Source organism: Lepidothrix coronata, unplaced genomic scaffold (genome assembly GCF_001604755.1).
Source record: "Lepidothrix coronata isolate B3197 unplaced genomic scaffold, Lepidothrix_coronata-1.0 Scaffold94, whole genome shotgun sequence".
Lineage (NCBI taxonomy): Eukaryota > Metazoa > Chordata > Aves > Passeriformes > Pipridae > Lepidothrix > Lepidothrix coronata.
In genome coordinates this window covers 1,944,216-1,961,439 of record NW_016690274.1, presented here as the reverse complement: position 1 = coordinate 1,961,439, position 17,224 = coordinate 1,944,216, and the positions used below count along the sequence as shown (strand labels likewise).

The 17,224-nt window shown below is 38.3% G+C and overlaps 1 protein-coding gene across 9 annotated transcripts in view; it reads right to left on the bottom strand.

The window, feature by feature from the left end:
- The window catches only part of SYNE1 (spectrin repeat containing nuclear envelope protein 1), a 306,473-nt gene that overhangs the window by 64,704 nt on the left and 224,545 nt on the right, over window positions 1–17,224 (bottom strand). For 8 of the 9 annotated variants that reach the window (XR_001875992.1, XR_001875991.1, XR_001875994.1 and 5 more), the window contains 11 exons: window positions 16,935–17,108; window positions 16,364–16,495; window positions 14,412–14,608; window positions 13,353–13,485; window positions 12,770–12,952; window positions 11,378–11,527; window positions 8,803–8,979; window positions 7,006–7,161; window positions 2,899–3,054; window positions 1,988–2,158; window positions 1–130 (listed from right to left, as the gene is read on the bottom strand). The exon at window positions 1–130 is cut by the window's left edge and continues 20 nt beyond it. Coding sequence is in view for 1 of the 9 variants with exons in the window: in XM_017821972.1 (XP_017677461.1) it covers window positions 3–130; window positions 1,988–2,158; window positions 2,899–3,054; window positions 7,006–7,161; window positions 8,803–8,979; window positions 11,378–11,527; window positions 12,770–12,952; window positions 13,353–13,485; window positions 14,412–14,608; window positions 16,364–16,495; window positions 16,935–17,108 (1,757 nt within the window). In the remaining 8 variants the exon portion in view is untranslated. The remainder of the gene's footprint in view (window positions 131–1,987; window positions 2,159–2,898; window positions 3,055–7,005; window positions 7,162–8,802; window positions 8,980–11,377; window positions 11,528–12,769; window positions 12,953–13,352; window positions 13,486–14,411; window positions 14,609–16,363; window positions 16,496–16,934; window positions 17,109–17,224) is intronic. The other variant, XM_017821972.1, reaches the window with a different exon arrangement.

The following is a 17,224-nucleotide window of genomic DNA, read 5'->3' as shown; positions in this document are numbered from 1 at the left end:
TATTCACTTCTTTCAAAGTGTTGGTAAGTGTTTCAGTCACTGGTGGTTGACATTCTTTCAACAATTCATTGGTCACAGAACCAAACTTCTGTAAGCTATTTTCTTGTTTTTCCAATTCATCTTGTAGGCTCTAAAGCAGAATAATAACAAAAGAAAACCAAACCATGAGGTATTAAAATTCTGTGATGTAGAAACATTTCAAAATAGTGTGTATCAATTGCATCATACAGATTATGAATGCAAAAGTTGATTTCATGTGTTTCATATAAATAAAAGGCTGTTTAATACAAAGATTGTAGTTAAATTAATTTGATTTTATATCAAATGTATCAAAAAGTTTTAACCCTGTATTTTCGCAAAATGTAAAGATCTTCTAAAAGAAATTATTCTAAACAAGTACTTTTGTATAGAATGACTAAGTCCATGAACTGATTCAGAAATAAAAACTAACAGATATAAGAAAATTAATTAAATAACATTTTCCTGTTTAGAAGAAGATGAAAAAAATAACAACATAAAAAAAGCTTTATTCTGAAAATAAGGTTCTCGCTCTTTCAGTTATCATTCTAAAGCGTGTCTGTCAGGGAAGTGTGTCTTGTCCAGTGGAGGGCAACAAGGATGACTGTGGGACTGGAGCACCTCTCTTATGAGGAAAGGCTAAAGGAGTTGGGCCTGTTAAGCCTTGAGAAGAGATGACTTAGAGGGGACCTCATCAATATGTATAAATATCTAAAGGCGGGGTGCCAAGAGGATGGAGCCAGGTTATTCTTGGTGGTGCTGAGCTATAGGACAAGCAGTGGACAGAAACTGATGCACAGGAAGTTCCACCTGAAGAACTTCTTTACTATGTGGGTGACCATGCACTAGAACAGGTTGCCCACAGAGGTTGTGGAATCTCCCTCACTGGAGATATTCAAGGACACGATCCTGTGCCATGTGATCTAGATGACCCTGCCTGAGCAGGGAGGTTGGACCAGGGGACCCACTGTAGTCCCTTCCAAACTTACCTATTCTATGACTCTGTGAAAATGCTCTTTTTTTAACATAAAATATTTTTATACATATTATTACAGTTTGAACAGCCCAGCAAATCTCAGCCCAAGTTTAGTCAAAATCTTAGCAAAAAAAGTAATTTTCTGTACCTATTGTTTTACTGACTCCTCTCTAACACGCAAAAAATTAAAATCTAGAAGACTGGCTGTAAAGTCCATTATTGGATTCTCTTTAAATCTTCATTTGAAAAGTGCTGTTCATGCTTAGAGAATTTACATATGTCTGGACTTCAAATCACACAAATATTCAAATTATACTGTAAATGTAAATTTGACAGTAAATATTAAATGGAAGAACAGAATACGGTAAGAACATAATTTCTTCTACTTTAGGCATCTGGAAATGTTTGTACAATTTTTTTTTATTTTAAAGATGACAACTTTCTCTGAAATAAAAGGGGTTTTTATGTAATAGCACAAAAATTTGAATATCTAATTAGTTTATTGCCATTAATATTAATTTATAATTTTATAATAGGAATTTCCTTGTATTTTATGCTTTTCTTACAGTGGTAAATTATTTGAACATGTGAGTATCTCAACTTGTGGAACAATATTTTCCTTGATCATCAATCTACTGTAATGTTGAAGGGCAAGTTAAAAACGTGATCTCAACATGCTCCTGTAGCTCAGAAGCCTGATGAAGTAGCATCAGAAACTTTAGTCTTAATGGTCATTAGTATGATCTAAAACCTTTTAATAATTTGATGGTATGGCTCAAAATTATAAAGAACAGCATCAAAAATCTAAAAAATAAACAACCATCCCAACTTTATTTTTCTCCAAAATGATAAATGCAGTGGCTGTTTTGTAATGTGTTCTCTTAACATCATGGGATTTTAATGCGCCGGTGTGTCTATACTTCCACTTCTTATTAACCAAAATGTATAGTTATCTGCATCCATGCCATTTCAGACAAAATTAATTCTTCTTACCTGAAGGTTATCAACCTGGACTTTCACAGCTTCCAAAGAACCAGTAAGAAGATAAAAACGGGACAAAGAATATCTGGCTTCTGTCAGGTAACTATTCAGTTCTTCATAAGCCACTTTGTAAATGCTCCACTGATCAAGAACAGACTGCAACAATATCTTCAGTTGGCTAACCTAGGAGGAGGGATGAATAAAAACAATAGTAAATGAAAAGCATTCAAGATATTTGGGATTTGTTAAAATTATTTTCTTCCTTTTGATCTCACATGCTTCTTGTTCTACATTTCTGATCTTAAACCTATTGAGAATGAAGATTTTGCACAACCATCAGTGGGGCTTACACTGAGTACAGCATAAAGTTCTGTTGATTTTATAAAGGTTGGATGGCAGGGACTGAGAAGATATCAAAATTCATTTCACTTTGGTTCAAAGCAGGATCAAGAGGAATTGCTAAAGACTATGAAACACACATCCCTAAGACAGGCAAATCAGTCTATGGAAGTCAGCAGAGAGCTAGCACCAAGACTATATTCCTCATGAGAAGGCAGACTGATGTTGATCAAACTTTGGATGTTGACAACTAATGCTGATCTCTTCCTTATTCAGTGAGACCTGTGGGCTTGAAAAGGTAGTTCCTTACAGATAATTTGGTACTTTTACACTAAATATCAGGAAACATCTAAAAAGCTTCAATTACAAAAATTAAAAGCATCCTTGAAACATGAAATATTATACCCATCTTATTTGGAGTGCACACACAAACTCAAGGAATGATGGATGGATAGACGGGAAGAGGGACACAATTCAGAATCTCCTCCCCTACAACACAGAAGAAATCCACTAGCTACAACTGCTAATTCTCCCTCCAGGCCTTATTCCTGGAGCTATAATTTGTCCCTTGATGATTCTTTTACCATGTGATCCAAATTGGCCCAGGAATGGTTAATTTCTTGCAGTGTATTCATAACAGCAGAAGAGACTTCTTCTTTCTTGTTCTGTACCAAAGAAAGCCCACTCTGTTCTATATTTTCCACTTCTTTTTCCTTTGTTCTTATTGATTCTTCTAATTCCTGAAAAAAAAAAAAGATATCTTAGTATGTTTGCTTGTTTAATTGGCTAAATAACACCTTGATATAGAAAAGAAGCCCATAAGCTCCTTAGTTTAAAAAATAGGAGTCATGTTTGCATATTTTGGCTTTTTATTCTCAAGGGCCTCATAACTCATCAGCAATTCCACTGAATATTTTATGTTCCCTTTAAAGCCTAATAGTTTGCTGTTAAATAGAAGCATGTCCTACATGCTTCTACATGCTTCTACTTTCTAAAAAAGTTTTGTATAATCTGCTCTCGTGTAAGTGTACAAACTCATTAAAAATAGGACAGCAGGGCCCAACTTAATTACCTCTAGGCAAACACACCCAGGGCTATTGTCATTGAGAGATGATGGGATGGCTTCTATGAGTGGAGTCTTGGAATTGAAGTACAGGCTGTTTAGGAAGGACAAACAGCGAAGGCGAGGAGTAGGTGTTTCTTTTTTATGTCAGTGACCAGCTGAAGTGCATGGAGCTCTGCCCACAGGTGTATGAGGAGCTGACCAAGAACTTATGGGTCAGGATTAAAGGAAGAACAGGGACAGGTGATATTACAGTGGTGGTCTGCTACAGGCCACCTAACCAGGGAGATCAAGCAGATGAGAACCTCTTTTAACAGACAGGAGCAGCCCCATACCAACAAGCCCTGGTCCTCCTGAGGGACTTCAACCACCCTGATATCTGTTGGAGAGACAACACAGGAGGGCATAAGCAATCCAGAATGTTCCTGGAAAGCATTGATGATAATTTTCTTCTCCAAGTGGTAGAGGAGCCAATGAGAACAGAGGCTATTCCGTACCTTGGTCTCACCATTATGGAGGTGAGAAGGTGGGGAATGTTAAGCTCAAGAGCAGCCTGGGCTGCAGTGACCATGAAATCGTGGAATTCAATATCACTGGAGTGGCAAGGAGGGTACACAGTAAGCTCACTACCATGGGTTTCAGAAGAGCAGACTTTGGTCTCTTCGGGAAATCACTTGGTAGAGGGAAAAATGCTGTGTGTTTTAATTTGTCCTAGAACACTGAGAGGGCCTTTTAATTAGTCCAAAGCTGACTCAAGCCTCTGGAGAAAAATGAATTTTGTCACCCAAGGAAAATGACAAAAATGACTTCCTAGTGAAAGATGTCAATTTGCCATGATTCCTCACATGAAGTGAAGTCTTTATTCCTTTGCCAGGGCCCAGTAAAGTCTATTGCTTGAGGACAGCAAGCCTTTCCCTTTTTCTAGATGACAAGTTCACTGGAGTCCAGCCAACAACAACAAGCAACACACTGCAGGAATTTTCTTCCTCAAGGTCGCTTGTTGTTGAGAAGCATTAATAAGCTTGATAGCATTTTGCTCATGCCTTAATACCATGAGAATGAAGCTAGAAAGTGAAGGACAAGAAGACTAGATAAGCAACTGTGAGTCATATAGCACGTTCCCATAAGCTCATTCCTAGCCAGGAAACTACCTATATAATTTCATAGCATGGTGCAGGGAGATCCAAGAAAGTTCTGCAGTACTCAGAAGCTCTGCAGCTTCAGGTAGCATAAACACCTAGTTTGAGCAGAGTGGGGAAGTATGGCTTGTAGGTTTCAGGCCAGCACAAATTTGTGTTTACCTGTCAGTATGATATAGAAAGCAGTGTGTGAGGTGACAGCTATTTTGTGTTACCCCCAGATTAACTAGCATGTCATGATCTCAGGTTATATTGTCATTTTCTGCAAGCCTCTTCTTACTGAGAGAGATGGGTCACCAGGGAAAGAAAAGAATACAACAAAACTCTGGGCAAACCAAAATAAATTTCTCTCCCTATGAATCCAGAAAACAACAAGTGAAACATTGCCATAACAGACTTTACATTTTAGATAGTTGGGGCAGTATTTGAAGGAAACTTCTGCCTAGTCTTGCAAACACTTGCTATTACAGAATTTATCCCTGTACAGATACAACACACTTTTGTCTATACACATGTGTGAGAGCATTTTTGCTTCACTGTTTATTTTTAGCCTTTTCTTTTGTATTATTTTACATTTCTTCAAACATCTAGCCATGACCTTGTTCCAGACTACAGCCAGAGTAACACATCTTTTTTTTTAACCAGCTGACAACAAGGCAAACTCTTCTAAGTTGCACATAATAAATCTGACTTTTCAAGACAGTAAAAAAAGGAGTAAAAAAAGGCATTTAAGTTTGTACAAGGTTGCTCCAAAATTCAGAATGTAAGCCAGGCAAAAGTTGCAAACACCAAGAACAGAAAATATTTCTGGTTCTCTTTGAAAAGGGCTTCCTTATTCATCATTTAAAACTCATAATCGAATTAAAGTTGCATTATTGTTTCTAAGCTGTGATGGGTAAAAATGGTTGACTTCACTTATTATGACCCTAAGCAGTAGCCAACATTGGTTAATAAATAAACTGTAGCTTTTGTACTAGTTGAACTAGATATTTGGGAGTGTCTGACACAGTTCTTTCTTAATGTGTTTGTCTGCTGATCAAAGTCTTGCCATTCATAACTAACTCCCCAAGTGTATTTGCTAACTTCCCTGACAAAAAGGAACCTAAAAGGTGATAAATCAGATTCAGCTTTGAACTCCGGCCAAGCACAAACTGCTGATTATGTCAGGCTGTGCTAAATTACCCTTCCATCAGTTGTATGGGTTTATTGTGCTGAAAACATAAAGATACATGAACTGAACCTAAGCACTCCAACCAGTTAGAAAACTAAAGTCAAGAATTTCACAAAACAAAAAATTGACCTCTAACATACGTGGCCTAACCACTTATTTGCCTTTACAGAAACAAAGACAGGCTTAATATATTGGTTAATATAGAGTAAATTCTTTTATGAATTAAATTTTAATAAATTTCCAGCTCTTCTGTTTGTGAAGAGCTAAATGTTAAATTATATTTGTCCCATTAATTAAATAAATGCATGAAAGACAGCCACATCAAGATAAAAATGCTTCCTACTCCCTTTCAAGGGGATGAAAACGCCAAGATTTTGGGCATATGGTTGTCCTGGCAGAGTTTTAATTACACATTTGATCCAGTGTAAAATTTATTATTTGGTGTCTGGTAGAAAAAAATACTTTTGAACAAAAATTATGTGACGCCTGATACTGTGCAGAGGCCTTGTCTATAAATTCAAAAGTATTTGTTTTGCCTATACACTTATTAGCTTTAACTCTAGCCTGGCAGCTCCAGAAGCAAGCTTCTTACTATTAAATATATGTTATTCTGAGTAAGATATTCAGAGACAACTGTGATACCCTGTTCACTGCTGTGTTGTCCCTGTATGAATTTCATGTGAAAAACTGAGGTGGTTTTGAACTTATGTGCTTTACGTATAGCAACACTTTGCCTCATCCCATCTTTGCCCATCATAATCATGATTCTCTTTCCTTTTCTGGATAGTTAAATATTTGAGGGGAAAATAAAAGAGAAAGATTCCCAACACATTTTGAATGAAAGAATAAAGCTTCCTTAGATTCTAGCATTTTTCTTTGAATAGTCAGGTGGAACATATCAGGTGGAAAAAGAATGGAAAAAGGCAGGGGTGGAGGAAAGATAGTGATAAGGCAGAAAAAACAAGTTTCAAGGACATTTAAGCATAGTGCTCATGACATCAAGTTCCATAAGACTGGCTAAACAGAAACGGCAACATATTCCTTTGACAGTCTTCTAGTTCAGTGCGCCTGGTATATTTTGAAATGTCCAATGCAAAAAGAATAATGACTTAATGACTTTTGTTGGTTTTAAACATCTGTGGGATATTATTGTTCCTTTCTCCTCTTTTATTGCTTGCACTTTAGGAATGAAGTCTCTCCCTTGCTGAAATAAAGAGGAGTTCAGTCACTGACTTCACTAATATGAAAATTTCATATGGATAAAGGGTTGTTTCTAACTCTTGGAAAGAGAACATTGCTATTTATAAGGGAAAATTACCTGACAGTCTTTCAAAGCATTCTGTACTGAAGCCTGGTCACCAATTTTTTGTTGCTGCTTCAGCTTCTTCTCTTGAGTTTCAAACCAAGTTTTTAGGCATTGCACATTATTTTCAAATTCTGTCCAGGATTCCTGAAGGTTTTCCAACAGCTGGATCTGCAAAGAAAATTGAGTATATATTTTGTCATACAATTATCTTTATTGTTGTGTCAATCAAATAAATCTGTAAAGACCAATGCTAACCAGTGCCTTCTTGGAATTGAATGCTTTCAGAATTTAAAAAAAGTATATGCTTCCCAGATCTTCATGCCAATCAACAAATTTTGGCATAGAGGTACTAGTCATGATAGAGGAGGAAAGAATTAGGGACTACCTAAGTATTCTGGACATATAAAAGTCCACAGAACCAGCCAGGACACATTCAAGGTTGTCAATGTTTTTTTCAAGGGTGCTGCCTATCACCTTTAAAAGGTCATGATGGTTGCAGAAAGTAGTTGGTGGCTGGAAAAATTACATACTGCAAATCTTGCCAGATGTCATTTCCACAGGCACAAAGAACAAGGGGAAGGAAAAAGCATGGTCTTATCATGGGTAAATTGTGCCTGACCCAACTGAATGCCTCTGCTATGATGATATGATTGACACTGTGGACAAATGAAGAGTAGTAGACACAATTAACCTTGGCTTTTAAAAGCAAGGCTTTTGATACAGGATCTCATACGGTAGCAAAACTGAGGAGACATGGGCTAGACGGGAGGTCTACAAATGAATGACATGACTAGAGTCATCAGGTTTAAAGGTTCATGGTAAACATTTCAACATCTACCTGGCAGTCACTTACAAGATGTATCTTCAGGCTCAGTCCTGTGGTTGATACTATTTAATAACTTCATCAATAAACTGCATGGCACAATAACCTGTGCTTTCAGCACGTTCAGAGATGGCAATGATTTGGGAGAAGTAGCTGATACGCTGGAGAGCAGGGCTGCCATTCAGAGAAACCTCAGCAAGATGGAGGAATAGGTCCACCAAGCCTCATGAAATTCAGCAAAGACAAATGTAAAGTCCTGCACCTGGGACAAAATAACCTCATGGAACACAGGCTGGCAGCAGGCTGGACAGAAGAAAAGGACCTGGGACTATGACGAGCAAGAACTTGAACACAGTAAATCAGCTGTGTGCATTTGTGTTGAAGAAGGCCAACTGTATCCTGGGTTAGATTACTGAGAGTGCACCCAGCAGGTCAAGATCAGTGGTTCTTTCCTTCTCCTTAACATTTACAACCAATTTTGGAACCTTCAGTGCAGGGAGAGATTTAAAGAAGTTGTGTATGGCCACTCAGGTTGCTAGGGGACTGGAGCACAAGACATACAAGGAGAGGCTGGCTTCATTCAGCCTAGGGAAAAGAAGGCAAAGGAATCACCTCACTGTACTGTTCACTCGTATAGAGAGGCATAGGGAAGATGAAGGCAATTATTGGAGATATGCAGTAAAAGGAGAAAAGATAACAGTTACAAGTTGCAACATGGGAAATTCTGATTGAGAACAAGACAAAAACTCATTCCCCATCCGTGGTTAAGCATGAACACGCTGCCCAGAGAAGCTGTGGAATCTCTCCTTGGAGATTTTCAAAACTCAGATAATGAAGTCCCTGTGCAATCTCCTCTAACTTTAAAACAAGCTCTGTTTGAGCAGGAGAATGAACTAGATGACCTGCAGCGGCTTCCAACCACTACAGTCTTATAGTTCTGTGTATTTTGAAAGTTCGCTCCCAAGCAGCTAGATTTTTTTCTTTACCTTCTCTGTTATCAGGCCTTGAAGGATCTGCCAACGTCTGTTCATGGCTCCGAGCTGCTCTGCAAAATCAGTTTTGTCGCTGCGTTTACTTTCGACATCCTGGCTGCTGATTTGTAGCACTGATTGGTTCACAAAGTCGACAGTCAACTGTTTGCAATTTAAATCTATCTTGAAACCCTAGAAGAAAAGAAGTGAAAAAGAAATCCCAGCACATTAGTACCATAATTTCTCACCTTCTTTCAAAACAGAGGAAAAATTTTCACAAATTACAACTTTATCACAATTTAACTAAAAGGTTTTTTAGCAATTGACTAACTAGAAATTCAAAACAAAATCCCTCCCACTGTAAGTGAAGAGCAGGTTCAGGATCACTTGATGAAGCTGAATAGGTTTAAGTCTATGGGACCTGATGAGATGCATCCCAGGATCCTCAGGGAGCTGACTAATGCTGCTGCCGAGTCACTTTCCATCATATTTGAAAAGTCACGGTGGTCAGGCAAAGTCTCTGTTGCTTGGAAAAAGGGAACATTGCTCCTATTACAAAGAGAAGAAAGAAAGACCTGGGGAACTACAGACCAGTTAGCCTCACTTCTGTGTCTGGGAAGATTATGGAGTAGATCCTCATGGGAGCAATGTTAAGGCACATACAAGACAAGGAGGTATATGCAAGATAGCCAGAACAACTTTACTAAGGGGAAATTGTGCCCGATCAATCTGGTGGTCTTCTATGGAGTGACTGCACCAGTCAACAAGAGAAGAACGACTGATGTCATCTACCTAGACTTCTGTGAGGGTTTCGACACAGTTCCACATGACATTCTTATCTCCAAATTGGAGTGACATGGGTTTGAAGGATGGACTATTCAATGGATAAGGAATTAGCTGGATGGATGCAGCCAGAGAGCTGTGGTCAATGGCTCTATGTCCAGGTAGAAGTCGGTGATGAGTGATGTCCCTCAGGGCTCTGTCTTGGGACCAGTGCTCTTTAATATCTTTATCAATGACACAGACAGTGAGAACAAGTACATCCCCAGCAAGTTTCCATACAACACAATGCTAAGTGGTGCAGTTGACATAACTGAAGGGGGACCTGGACAAACTTGAGAAGTTAACTCATGAGAACCCCATGAAGTTCAACAAGTTCAAGTGCAAGGTGCTGCATCTGGGTCAGGAAAATCCCAGGCATGAGTACAGACTGGGAGACGAACTCATTGAGAGCAGCCCTGCAGAGAAGGTTTTGGGGGTTCTCATGGACGAAAAGCTGGATATGAGCCAACAGTGTACGCTCACAGCCCAGAAGGCCAACCACATCCTGGGCTTATCTGAAGAGGAGTGGCCAGCAGTTAGAGGGAGGTGATTTTCCCCCTCTGCTCTCATGAGACCACACCTGGAGTGTTGCATCCATTCTGGGGCCCTTGGCACAAGAAAGATATGGACCTGTTGGTCCAGAGGAGTGCCACTAAGCTGATGATAGGGCTGCAGCACACCTCCTAACACAGGATAAGAGGGGTGGTTGTTCAGCCTGGAGAAGAAAAGGGTCTGGAGAGACCTCATTACAACCTCCCAGTACCTAAAGAGGCTTATAAAAAAGAGGGAGAGTGACTTTTTACATGGGTAGATAGTGATAGGACAAGGAGGAATAGTTTCAAACTAAGAGAGGTGAGATTTAAATTAGATGTTAGGAAGGAGTTCTTTATTCAAGAGTGTGGTGGGGCACAGGAACAGGTAGCCCAGAAAAGTTGTGGATGTCCCTTCCGTGGAAGTGTTCAAGGCTAGGTGGGATGGGGCTCTGGGTAACCTGATTTAGTGGGTGGCATCCTTGCTCATTGGTGTGGGGCTTGGAACTAGATGATCTCTAAGGCCCCTTCCAATCCTAACCATTCTATGATTTTATGATCTAGTCTCAATTTTTTTAATACAAAACCAGATAAGCTGGAAAACATTCTAATATAAAAAGAAGATAAATAACCAAGAAGTAAAGCAATTTTTCAGGAGACTATTGAAACCAATCTGACCTCGAGAAGAAATTCACTGTGTCATCTATTCTAAGAGTGCTACTGATCTAGTTAAAAAAGTGTAATTGTGTTATATATATACTCCTCAACGATTATCTCAAAGTGTAGCATCTTTCATTTTTGCTTCAGAAACTGATCAAAATTATTTTGATCTGTAAACAACTGGACACCTTTTACTCAAGCACTGGCTACACTTTGAGGAGAAGATGATGTTATGCAGAGAATTCATACAACTTACATAATTTGCAAAGTGCTTTGTGATTTTTGGATGAAAGACAGATCTAATAAGGTTTAATAATGTGCATATTGCTTTGGATTTTCCTGGAAATTAAGGTATAATTAAAATTATATTCCTGCCATAAGTAAACAGTAGAGTAAAAGTAATTTTGGCTCCTTTTCCACAGTATCAAATATTGCCCAATTCTAACTTGTGTACAATTCTAACCAATCCACAAAGTAAGGCTTATCCCCCCCACATCAAATCACTTATATTTTACATATGTATATATATTTAATGGGGATAATTCAAAAGGAAAATCAATAACATTAATATTCAGTACCTTATACTTCTGGATGTAATCCTGAATTACTTTCTGTCCTACTATATTTTCTATATTTTCTTCATCCTGCTGAATGACATTTTCCATCAAGGAAATCCAGCTCATAACTTCAGTGATGGCATGGCGAGAAGGAATTTTGTCCATCTGGAGCTGGTGAGATAACAGACTTAAAACTCATATTGTGAAGAAAATGAATAAGAACTCCTCCATTTGTATTACCACAGTACATTTCCTTTACCTGCTCTTATCATGTTATTTTCCATCCCTAACATATCACTGAAGTTATAAAAAGAAAAAAAAAAAGAAAGAAATGTTTTATGAGGAGGTATATTGTATAACTGCTTGTATCCTAATAAGAAAATATTATATTAAAGGCTTCTTATTTCCATTCTTCATTGTACAAAGAAACTGGACAAACTCAAAGATTCTATTTCTGACTTCCTAAAGGTTCTGCATTCTCATTCCATAATTCTGTGCCAGGGCTTATGTAGCTGATCAACCTTAAACTACATTTTTGCTGTTTTTGCAAATGACTAATGAATAGACTCATGGAAAATATTTTCACACTACTTTTCTTGTGTGGTGATTTCTAAATGGGCTAATTTTGAATAGTACCCTTTTTTCTTTCTTAGAAGACACACTGTAATTTTTTGATAGAGTACTGCTTGCCTACATTTATTTACTCAGAAATGTGTTCTATGACATTTTTAGGTAGACATATATATTTTCCATGGCAAGACAATTAAGAGAACTACTGAATGACATTATTGTGTTTACTATAATAGACTCAGTTAACATTTTTTGCCCTTCCTCTCTCTCCCTAAATCACAATGTCTTTAATAACTCTGTGATCATTCCAAGTTATAAACTGAAGCAACAGCTGATACTGATAATCTCCTAGCGACTAAATAGTAAACCAACTTTTCAACCTGTATAATTCTTTAACTTCAGTATTACAGCATTAAAACTCCAAAACTACACAACTAAAAGCCTCTTGCTCCTACACATACTAGCAGAAATCACGAAAAATGTTTTTAGATCTATTTTGTCTTTCACAGACTTGAACCTATTCAAATTTGAAAAAAGCACCATCCAAAGCTGACAGAGCACAGGGTATGAACTCCTTTTTTCCAGAAAGCATACCAGCTCGTTGATAAAACCCTCATCTGTCCTTTGGTTAAAATTTCACAAATGTAATCGCGAAAGTCTGAAATTAACCAATTGGTGTTAGACAGTATGGGCAGGCAGGCAAGTGTAAGCTTTCCCACAATAAAACAGAAATTATGTTGTTCCTATCATGCCTCACATGAATAAATTGAGCAAGGAGGCAACTAGGCAGTGCCAACTGTCTGAATTTTCTGGAATATCAAAGGCCATTGCTGTTTTTCTTACCTGGTGCAATTTCTCTTGTACTGCTGGGATTTGTGTGAGCAACTCTGTCCACTGGGTTTCAATGTGGGACAATCCCGCACGCAATGCTGCTGTATCTACTTTCTTAAGCCTGAGGAGCTGGTTCCCAGTACTCAGGACAGAAGATTTCTGTGATGATTTAGCATCCACTTCTTTTGAAAACTCCTGTAAGCAGAACCATTTTTGTGCAAATAATCAAGTACTGTTTTATAGTACATAAAGCTTTATCTCAGGAAGCTAAGAATGTCATCCCTCCCCTTTAAAATATGTACTTTCTATAAGTGTTTAATGACTCTACTTCAGACTAAGTAAGAAGACAAATTGTTTCCAGACACAAAACCATTTTCTGTATTCAGAACAATCAAAATTTACAATCATTGCATATAGCAAAAGAGGGTTTAATGTGAACACACACCAGTATTTTGAAGGACAGCTTATCTACCGAAACAGATTTTTCTTCCATATTCATTACTTCAATTATGAAAAAAAGTATAACCATCTGATTAATCAACTGTTTATTTGTAATTGGAGAGAAATAGGTGTCCCAGGTCCATGAATGACTTACCAAAAAGGAGTTCAGGTGGTCTCGGACTGTTTCCAGTTCCTGAGGAACCGTCAAAGACTGCTGGCTCCAAAACTCAAGCCGCTCCTTTGCAGATTGTAACCACTGTGTCAATTCATTTGATTCACTTTGATATCTGTAAAGATATTTAAAGATGACTAAAACAGTCATTGCCACTTCCTGCCTCCAACTGAGCAGTCTCTCCTCCATGTATTAGAGGAAGATACTGAATGCTAGATTTAAAATCAATATATTTTCTTTCCTTTATTAAATTTCAGAAAAACATAATTTAATTTTACAGACAGGCATGATATCAGGAAGCTCTTATTTTAGCCATTATGCTCACAATTTCTAACAGTGCCTTCATTTTGCCTCTTAGGAAAAACTAAGTTTAATGAAGGACTAGTAACTAAGTCACAAATCTCTTTGGACAAGCTGTAATCCCACCTGACACACATAAACAGATTTTTGATTTCCATTAGAAGGCTCAATCTTACTAAAGCTTTACCACAAAGTAAGCAGAAACTTAATTTTTTTTTTTTTCAGAAACCATCTCGTTTCACATGCCAAGCAATTAATGAGACGACAGAACAAGTGTCTCTATATAAGCCTGGATGCATGAATAATAGACAAATCTTGCATACCAGTTAGAAAATTCATTTCAAAAGTAGCATATGAACATTAGTAAAGGTAGCTAAAGCCCTCCCATACATGCAGTGACACAGACCCACAAGAACCCTACCAGAACATGCTGAGCCTACTCATGCTATCCAGCAAAGCACATACGCTTTTTCTCATCAACCTATATACACATGGGGCTTCTAACTTAGTCATCTAAATAAGGTATTTTCTGATTTCCTCCCACCAGCCCTTATCTGCTACGTGTTTATTACAAATGAGAGAGTACAATAGCACTTCTGTGGAACAGAAGAGTAGTCAAGTTATGACACATCTCAAAGTACTTTCTTTAAGATGTTGAATCTAATAGTTCTGCATTCAAAAAGGCTTTGACCTGAAGAGCACAGCTGAAGAACTTTATGTTGTCCATTACATCAGCATTACCTTGTCCAGTGCTTCAGTATTGTTTCCAGCCTGTGAAGCTCCTTGGTAACTTTGCTGGTGTTACTTAACCAGTGTTCTCCTAGTTGGTTCAGCTGACTTTCGAGATCTGAGCAACTAACAGAAAAAAGGAGTCTCTTCCCATCATCTAGCACTTGGTATAATTTAGGTTGGTATTCAGTCAGGTTAGACCTTAGATGCTGTAATGACAGACGAGATGGTTAGATAGCTCTGCAGGTCTCTGCTACCACACTTTCTCAATATTTAATTTCCTTCTATTGCATTTTGTAGCATATCTAATGTCACCCACCACAGCACATCACATTTTTTCCCTCTGCTTCAGCTCTAGAACCAAAATAAACAATACCTAGCATTAAACAAAACCAAAATAGCACACCCCCCATACGCAATAGATTGCTTAAGTTGTCCTCATACCATTGGAAAAACAGAAAGCTGTCTGGTAAAAGAACAATATATATAACAAATTCAGAGTACACAAGTCAATTTTCAAGACAAATTTGACAGATATTTTTCTGTAAAACAAAAGAAGAGAACAAAACAAACCCCAACTAAAATGTCTAATATAAGCAGACAAAGATAGAACACTAGACCAAAAAAACCAGAGTGCAGTAGAAAACCTATATTTAAGCTACTTGTTGCATGTGGGGAGGAAGGTAACTCGAGGAACCATAGGTTGTTCAGCCTCACCTTGCTCTCTGGAAAGATCATGAAGCACATCCTCTTGAAATCCATTTTCAAGGACAAAAAGGACTAAAAGGTAATCAGGAATATTCAGCTTGGATTCACTAACTTGACAGCATTTTATGACACTGTCTCTGTGGATGAGACTGACTTCAGTATGGCCTTTCAGACCATTTCCCACAGGACCCTCCTCTAGGAGTGGAGAGAATTGGGCTGGATAAATGGACTGGTATGTGGATTGAAAATGATCTGCATTACTAGTCTCAAACACTAGTGATCAAAGGCTTGATGCCTGACTGGAAGACTGCAATGGGAAGAATACTCCAGAGATTGTAGATATTTTATCCCAAACCTCTTCAACATCTTTAGAGCATGGATCATGGCAGACAGCATTCCCACAGTAAATTTGTGGATGATAGTAATTTAGGAAGAGTGATTGAGACAAAAAATGGCAGATAGCCTTGAGATACTTTACTAAACTTGAGGCTGGAGACCGCAGAAACCTTAGAAGGCTCAAGAAGTGCAAATTCTGCACCTTGGGCAGACTGACCCTGTTTCTCAGTACAGGTTAGGAAGGGAATGGCTAGTGTATTTAACCTGACATCTTCTATAACCAAGACACTGTGAATAAGGCAAGCCACAGCACTGGCCTATATTAGGACCATGAACAACCAAGTGAAGTTACTTTATTATCCTCATCTTCATGGAGCTGATGAGGCCACATCTAGTCCATCTGATTGTGCTTCGACCCCACTGCCCAATGAGTTGAGGAAGAAGGAAGTAGCCAGGGTCTGGTGAAGAACTATTAAGTTATTGAGGGACCTAGAGCATATGCGCTTTACAAATAGGCTGAGGGAAGTGCACTTGCTTTAGATTGACAAACAGGAGGCTAAGGGCCAGTCTAACAAAGGTCTACAAATATTTGAAGTAGAATGAAAAAGATGACAGAGGTTAATGCTCCTCTGTGCCATACAATACTCCAGTGCCATACAATACTAAAAGGACAATGGTGACAAAGCTGAAAGTTGAAGGTACAGATTGGGCATTATAGAAAACCTTTTCAGTAGGTGGTGGTGCAGGACTGCAATTGGTCCCCTGGTCAGCTGTGGGATCTCCATCTTTCAGGGTTTCCAAAGCTGTTGCTGCTCCAGCCCATGACAACTGTACTGCTTCAAGTGGGAGGCTGGACTAGATGACCTTCAGAGATCCCCTTTATCCAACTTTTCTGTAGAGAACATCTAAAAAGCACCAACCTGAAAAAGTGTAATCCGGTCTGTAAGCCTGTCCTCTGTCTCTTCCACCAAACCAACAGTGGGGATGTTTCCTTCAACAGATTCCAGCTGTCTGGTAAGTTCCTGGTAATCTTCATCTAGATGCGTCCAGGTCTACAAGAACAAATTATCCATGTATATGGTGAATCTGAGTATCTAGAATTTTTATTATTTGTGTTTTTGATCTGAAATCCTATAGCTGCATGGTTGTGAAAGTACAGAAATAACTAATAGAGATGTCCAGCGAACCTGTAATAAGACACCATCTCTATAACAAGCTCAACTTTTGGTTAGAACACATGGATAAAACTGTCATGCTCTCCTTACTAGCTAAAGCTAAGCAGCTCTTAAAACTTAGATGAAAACAATTTGTGTCACCTGAAGGTCACAACAGTTAAATAGAAAAGATTGCACACAGTCTATCAGTGCCTTGTGTGTATGACAAAAGGGACCGATGTCCATCAATTCTGTCCGAGCACAGGAAATCAACATTATAGTACATCCTGGTGGTTAATCACAATGGCAGTACAGAAAAGATCACAGAAATTCTCACCTCTAGAATGTATTCCAGTTCCACACCTCGTTTATGAGCCAGCTTTAATATAGCTGAAGCTTGTGTCATTAGCTCTGAATGTGACTGAGTTTCCTTTAAGAGAGCAAAGCTACTCATCTTTCTAAAAAGTGTTTCTGTTAGGATCATGTGAGACTCCAACCCTTGAAAGTATTCCTGAAAAATTTGGGTGTGAGGGTAGAGGGAGAATAAAAAAGAGAAAGTGCAATTGTTACATTTTAAGACATAAGCATTACAATTAAAAATCTACAGGCATAGAATAAGGCAAATTT